Source organism: Rosa chinensis, chromosome 2 (genome assembly GCF_002994745.2).
Source record: "Rosa chinensis cultivar Old Blush chromosome 2, RchiOBHm-V2, whole genome shotgun sequence".
NCBI lineage: Eukaryota > Viridiplantae > Streptophyta > Magnoliopsida > Rosales > Rosaceae > Rosa > Rosa chinensis.
This window is the reverse complement of record NC_037089.1, coordinates 58,323,227-58,330,683: the sequence shown is the minus strand read 5'-3', so window position 1 is coordinate 58,330,683 and position 7,457 is coordinate 58,323,227. Positions and strand designations below refer to the sequence as shown.

The window sequence follows — 7,457 nt, the reverse complement described above, 5'->3', positions numbered from 1 at the left end:
AACCACCACGCAGCCTCCTCTCTGACTGGGTTTTTTGGTTTGCCACTATTCTGTCAGCGCTTGTATGCCATGCGCCGCTGTTTATAGACAGCAGGTGACCCTCACCTAGGTGAGAATAACAGACTCGCCGTAATATCAAGGGACAGAATTTAAATGTTTCTAATCAAACACTACCCTAAATCAGTGCCTAGTTTGTTACAACAGAAATGCGATGGAAGCTTTATGGAAGCTAGCTAAAGCTCTTTGGTGGGAAAGTACGGATTCAAATGGATTTCAAATTCTTGTACAAAATGGCTCCTGCTCCAATAATGTTCTGAACCATGCACCCTATTATTGTTATCTCTGCTTCCCCAAGATGAATCTACCAACAGTTTCAGATTTGGCGATGGATGAAAAGGGAAGATTCTTGCCCATTAATGTTTAACTTTTCCAAGACAAGATATTGAAGCTCCTCTCATTTCATTAATTCATTGCTCATAAGACACAATAAGAAAGAAACTGTTGAGAAAACGAAGAATTTACAAAGCACTGTGTTCTACCCTATTCATTGTCAATTACTAAAGTGGGAAAATAAGGCTTGGAGAAGCTCTTATCCTCTCCAATCTGTTACTTTACCAGTTTACCATCTGCTATGCAAGTGCTTCCTGATTTTGATCTAAGAAAGAGGCTAGTCTTCCCATCGCAGCTGCTTCCTCAATAATTCAAGACTTCTTCTTGGACTTGGTTGTAGGGTCGATGCATTCGAATGCCACTCACACTGTTTCTCGCTGCCAATATTTCATCAAGGGAAAGCCTCTTCCTAGGCAGGGGTTCAGGCCTTTGCTTCGGTGCACTGTGGGACCTTGATTTGGCCTTAAATGACTTGGTGCTAGACATATAGTTTGGGCAGTTTGAGTAAGGCTGAAAGAAGCTGTCTCCACAAACACTCTTGGCAGGTGTACTGGGTGCATTAGACCGAAAAGAACTGGCCAAACGGGGGGTACTATGGGCTGTAGTGAACTTGCATTCATCAGCAGTGAAGTACCATTCACAATCCTGAAGCTGCTGGCCCCCCGGTACAGTAATGCGAGTTGGAATTGGACATGGCAGTGGCGAAGAGGTGTAAGGCACGTCTTCGCCATATTCAGATAAGACAGTGTTGTATCGGCGAGACCTGGATCTGGTTCTGAAGGTATCGATTTCAACAATCTTTGGGCTTTCATCCAAGCCATTAAGAGAAGGTTCATAAGTTGCAGAAAGCCTCTTGCTATAAAATTCACTTCTTGCTTCATCAAATCTCTCCTGAAAATGATTGAAGCGCAACAGTCAGGGCAGCACTATGAGCAAATTGCAAAATGTGCTCAAATGAATGTTGATGGAAACTAGAACTTACAATGGACTTCCTAGGCCTGCTTTCGGGTAGGAACCTGTTCTCTTTATTGAAAGAACGACGTGCTCGCTGGTAGCGGACACTTGTCTGTGCTCTAATAAGAGCTTGCATACCATGAAGAGTAGCAGCAGCTCGTTTCCTGACAAGAAAACCTCTAACAAGAGCCTGCAACTTAACAAGTCCTCTAAGAGCTCGGTGCGCCTTCCTTGCCTGTAGACAAAACCAAATTAAAAGGCAAAGCATTAGTAAGACAACCAAGAGTACAAAGTCATAACTCAAATCACAAATACTAACAAAAATGCCGGTTAACACAAATTTTAAAAATCAACATTAGGAAATGAGGACTAACAAAAATGCTCTAGCCGTTTGATTCATCAGATGATTGTACTGTTCCATAGGACATGGAAACAATAAACAAGCTTTTCAGAGCAAAGACATAAAAGTATGGTTTAAGAATGATGACCAAGTTTGTACTGTTCCACCAGGATTTGGAAACAATTTTTACTACTTTTTAGAGAAAACATAAAAGTAAGAACTAAGAAAACTACTTCCATAATAGAAACCAAACACTTCATTAGGACTTGTTTACTTTTCACGCCACCAAGTGAACAAGCGTTTCAACACAACATTCTCTCAACCAAAATTAACCATAGGCAGACATACCAATCAGCAAATTGAAACATTAGACACCAAAATATAACCAAAACCAAAAAATCCACTTACCAAATAGCCTCTGAAAACAGTCTGAATCCTCATTGCCGCCCATCTCTCTCTCTTACCAAACAAGTCTCCTCCACAGCCGCCCTTGCTCGTCAGCCTCACAACCGCCACCGCCGCCTGAGCAGCAGCCACGGCAGCGTCAGCAGCGGCGGCAGTGGCAGCAGCCACCGCAATTGCGTGCTTGTTCTGTTCCTTCTCTGTCTCGGCAAGATAGGATCTGAGCCAGGCTGAGTCAGCAGGGGAAACATTCGGGGGAAGATTAGCCGGGACATGACTAATTGGACTTGCATCTTTCAATGACTTGCTGAAACTCCACCTTCTCTTCTCTTTCCGATCACCAGGTCGAGTAGTATTGGTAGTACTATTTGGAAGCTCAAGAGGGTCTTTCTCTTTCTTCATCCCCAACAGAGCCTTCAACCATCTTCTAGCTCTCCCCATACTTTATCTCTCTAGAATGTGGAGTTATGAACTGGAGAGAGAAACAAAAGACGAGGCAAAAGCTGAAGTAAGCGATAAGTCAAAGAGACCCAGGAAGAGTTTATGTAGAAGCAAACACTTAACAAACCACCAAATGCGGAAGGAGAAACAATAAAGAGAAAACTAGAAAGAAAGAGAATGTGGGTGAAGACGTTGAAGCTATATCTTCATTTTCATTTGGAGTGAGAAACTAGGATATACGAAATTTGAACTAAAAAAATCCGAAAGTGCCAAAAGCCAAGGTGGAGCTAGAACAGAGCAGAAAGGCTCTGCAAGATCTCACAGATTCTTTACAGGTTGCAAGCAAAGAAGTGTGGAGCAAAAGATTAACAAACAAAAGGCATCAAAACCTTAAAAATAAATATGGATAAAATGACTAGCCCCCTCTTTTCTTTCTCTTTCTCTCCTTTGCAAAAATCTGACAGCACCTCGTGAAGAACTGTATTACAGGACAAAAAGTGACACAGAAAGATGCAGAGGTTCAAAATCATTATAAAAATTTCAAAACCTTCAAAAACTCACCCCCAAGTAAACAAACAAGAATTAGCAGACAAAAGAGCTTACATGAAAAATCAGTAATAAACATATTATAACAAATAAGAAAGAGAGAAACAAACCAGACCACCTTCTTCTTCTTGAATCTTAAATTCAAAAAAGGCGCCGATTGAAATGTTTACACACACCACTTTGTCCACCGACTCAAACTCTAGCAAAAAGCACTATAACGCCTCCACCGCTTCCTTCTCTCCCTAAAACACAAACCTTTCTGGAGCAACGTGTACTAAAAATGAAAGATACCCACTGACAATCCCGTGAAGCCCAATTTTTTTTAAACCTTGTTCTTCTCACACACTAAAAAAGAAACCCTCTGTTTACTAATCACTGCAACAACCCAATAGCCTTCTCTTATTAAAGCCATTATCTTCTCTCATAACTCTCTCTCTCTCTCTGTTTATAATCTTCTTCTTCCAGTACAGCACAGTCTAAGCTGAAGACTGCGAAAGTCTGAGCAAAGTCATTACAGCCTATAACCCAGTACTAAAAAGGGTTCCTTTATATAGCTACTCGTACTCCCAAAAAAAGAAGTGAGCCCAAAAAGGCTGAGATTTCGCTTTCCTTGTTTGGGAGGAGGAGATCTTTTCTCAGTCACCCTTTTATTTTTGTTTCTGCGTATCTTCCTCGCTACTCAATAGTAATAAAATTTCTTCTCCTCACTCAGACTCTGCCATTCTTTCTGGCTTTCTGCAATGAAATCTCTGAAATGGGTCTACCCAAATGAGCAGAGCGCTGATCAAGCAGATCTGGATCCTTTTGGGGGGATGCAGACATTGCTTATTAAGAGGAGAGAGAAGGGTCACTGGGGGCAATGTTGGGATTTGAAAGTCCATAAATGTTGGGTTTCAATGTTTCATTTACATTTTTTTTTTTTTTGAAATTTTCCTGATATTTGGGAAATGCCAGAGGTTTTAAGAGGGAGACTAGAATTTAGGCGACGGAAATGGCAATCTGAGCATTGACTTCTCAGCTTCAAAAAAATTTGAATGCCAGATCTTGGTCTTGGTGGGTGTCAATGTTTTCTTTTGTTTTCTATTCTTTGTCACATGTTGGGGAAGGAACCTGAAATAGTATGGATCCTATATTCTTGGCCAATGTTTGGCTAAAAACCAGTACTCTATCATTAAAATTGAATAACGTTCCCCCTACCAACTTGAAATTTCTATATTCAAAAGTGATTGAACATACTGGTTTGGTTGGCAATTGAGATGATTGAACATACTAGTTCAGTAGTTTGGTTGGCAATTGAGATGATCAAGTGGAGTGATCTAATCAAATTTAATCACTAGATTTACTAATTTAGAGGCTAAATTTGATCCCCTTATAATCGGCCATGTTATTAATTTTAATTGAGAACGTGCAAAATTTGCTAATCGAATAGTCACTATTCAACTCGTTATGAAGATCCATGTGGTGGGTATTGGAAGAGTTACAAGAAGTTGTGGAGTAAATATAAATCCTATTTATCACTAAATTTGATTACCATGTATTGTGCCATATTATTCTCAATTAACAACAATTAAAAGTGCAAATTGGTTAGTTGAACGTTCACTATTCGAATTTATTTCTTATTGTTACTAACAGTTTTGCTCCCCCAAATTTCTCAACCTATAATAATTGTTTATCCTACCGGATCCCGAATGGAATAATAGACTTTCTAAGCTTCGTCTTCTCTTCGCCTCATTGGGGCATTTATGTTTCAAATGGTTTCTACAGTTTAACGTTAGTACATGCATTGGTTCCATCCCCGAGTATACACAATGTACGACACTTCATAACACAATAAACACGTACCAGCCTACCAGGCCATCAGAATTTCGCTTCATTACGTCCTTGGTTATAGAATTAACATCTAGTACGTCCTCTATTCCTAGTCTCTATTGTATATTTTAGTTTTAAAATTATGCAATATTGCAACGGAAGATTCAAATTCAGAGGGAAAATTTTCAAATATACAAACATGGTTAAAAATGTACTTTGAAGATGGTAGGTTAGTTCGCATTTTATTAAATGGATCCCTTCGAAATTGAAGATGGTAGGTTAGTCTGGCAACCTTATTATGAAGTTTGCCATTAATCCTCTGGGGAATTCGGCTGTGCGCAGAGTTTTCTTCCATATTTGGGACCAGTATATTTTCATCCACATTAGTATTCCAGGCAGAGAGGTACTCAGAGTTAATAGTTTTGGAGCTGGGTCCATGAGAGCTAGCTGGTCACAACTTATTATTGAGTCAATGTTCTCACAACTTATTATTGAGTCAATGTTCTAATTCAAAGCGACTCGTATTGCTTCTCCTACTCATTTAATTAGTTTGCCTTTGGATGGAGACGTTTGAAATTCTAAACAAGTTCGAAGCTAGGGTTCAAAAGTTGGTTTGTTGTTTGGCCAAGAATGATGGATAATAAATTTCTTTCCAGAGGCATCAATGAGCAACTACGTGGTGTGGTAGTAGAATGGCGGATGGTGATCGAGTAGTTGGCGGGGATGATGGTTGAGAATTGAGATTATAACGGCAGCGGCGCTGGCGGCAGAGACGGTGGCAGTTGTGGTGGCTTATAAGCTGATATTTGTTTTGCCAAACCGTTTTTACAATTTACTCGATCCACTTGTCTCGTTCATATTATAGTGAAAGGGGGTTTAAAACTTTAAATATCATGCAATGGGCTTTCGCTTGGAACACTTGATTCCAAGTCCATCAAAACGAATTGTATCCGGTCCTCTAGCTCCAGCGGCGGTTGCTTAATTAGCCAGTATCTCACTACAGACTTACAAACACATCGACTATCCACCGACCTCAAGCAAAATCGAAGGGAAAGATGATAGGTATATATAAGATAATTTCACCAAAGTTCATCACCTGATAATGGAGACCGTTGATGGAAAATCAAAAGAAGTCCAAGTTACACTATACTGCAATGCAAGTAGTGCTCTACTCATCTTGCATGCAGTTCATATGACAATGGCACTAGTTCGCTTAAGAAGCATATAGAACAAATTTGCATACTATGCGTTGGTAGGATTTGATTTAGAGAATAATTAGCAAGTGTTCAGTTTTCACCAATGATGGGAACAAAAATCCGAAAGTAGTAGTGAGTCATTTGACTTGAGGAAATTGCAGTCAAGTTGCTACGGAAATGATGGTGATCAATAAACTACCATTGAAAATTCAAGAATTATAAAAAGGTTATGTGTAGTGTAGCCATTCCTAGTTTTGAAGTCTATGTTGAGATCATCGTTCAATATGTGAAGTCGAAAACCACAAATAAGCACAGCACACCAAGAGAAACAACCACAAAGATACGAGCACAAGAACACAGATTTAAGGTGGTTCAGCAAAATTTTTTGCCTACGTTCACCGGGCAGAAAAACAATCTTCCACTATATTTATAATGGGTACAACCAGAAAGAATAAGAAATAAGGACACTCTCTTCTCTTCCTATCTCTCTCTTCTTTGCCCTCTCTCACTCTCTAACTCCGAGAATGAAATACACACTACTACAATAACATGATTTAAGGACACGGGAAATGAGTCCTCTATTACATTTAAGGACACCAAAAAAATGTGTCCTCTATCCGGGTGTCATTATAAGTCACATACAAGGACACTGAAAAAGTGTCCTCTTTTCCTTACAAGGACACATAAACTGTGTCCTTAAAGAACAAAGTAAAGTGTCCTCGTATCTAATAGATGACACATAAAATGTGTTCTCACATCAATAGAAATGTGTCCTCTTTTCCCTACTATGACACATAAATTGTGTCCTCAAAGGTGCAAAATAAGTGTCCTTGTATCCTTTAGAGGACAATAAAAAGTGTTCTCATATCAATAGAAATGTGTCCTCTTTTCCCTACTAGGACACATTTCTTGTGTCCTCAAAACAAAATGAAAGTGTCATCCTTTGCTTATGAGGACTCATAATCTGTGTCCTTAAAAGTTGAAAACTATCCAAAAAAAAAAATTATCCAAAGCATCTGAAAATCACCAAAAGGACTATATTACTTACTAAAATACATTAATATACATACAAAAGTCTGAAGTGACTACAAAATGAACTAGAAAAAATAACTTAATGAATACTCTACTAATCTTCTAATCTTCGGTCAATAGATGATTCTCTTCCTAGTCAAGTCTTTCCTACCATTTCTGTCCAAGATCACATCCTGCTTTTGCAGCAATCTGAAACCGCTCTCTTGCCATTCCTGCCTGGTATCTTACAATGCTTTCTGCATTCTTTCTTGCCTTTCTGGCTAAAGAACCCCTTTTCAAAGTCAAGTTCATCACAGATTCTGGGACTTCAACACCTAAGACATGCAAATATGTTGTTAAGACTGAAA

The 7,457-nt window shown here is 39.2% G+C and overlaps 1 protein-coding gene across 3 annotated transcripts; it reads right to left on the bottom strand.

Annotated features, from left to right (window-relative positions):
- Window positions 1-489: 489 nt before the first annotated feature.
- Window positions 490-3,913, bottom strand: LOC112189093 (protein IQ-DOMAIN 14). Of its 3 annotated transcripts, XM_040514105.1 has the most exons (5): window positions 3,184-3,913; window positions 2,917-3,005; window positions 2,093-2,558; window positions 1,373-1,579; window positions 490-1,281 (listed from the first exon to the last, which is right to left on the bottom strand). In XM_040514105.1, exons 3-5 carry the CDS (start codon window positions 2,525-2,527, stop codon window positions 694-696), a joined length of 1,230 nt encoding a protein of 409 aa, XP_040370039.1. In that variant the 5' UTR covers window positions 2,528-2,558; window positions 2,917-3,005; window positions 3,184-3,913; the 3' UTR covers window positions 490-693. The 3 variants fall into 3 exon arrangements, with proteins under 3 accessions (XP_040370039.1, XP_024184137.1, XP_024184136.1); XM_024328369.2 differs by lacking the exon at window positions 2,917-3,005; XM_024328368.2 differs by lacking the exon at window positions 2,917-3,005 and having other exon boundaries at window positions 3,192-3,913.
- Window positions 3,914-7,457: the final 3,544 nt, after the last annotated feature.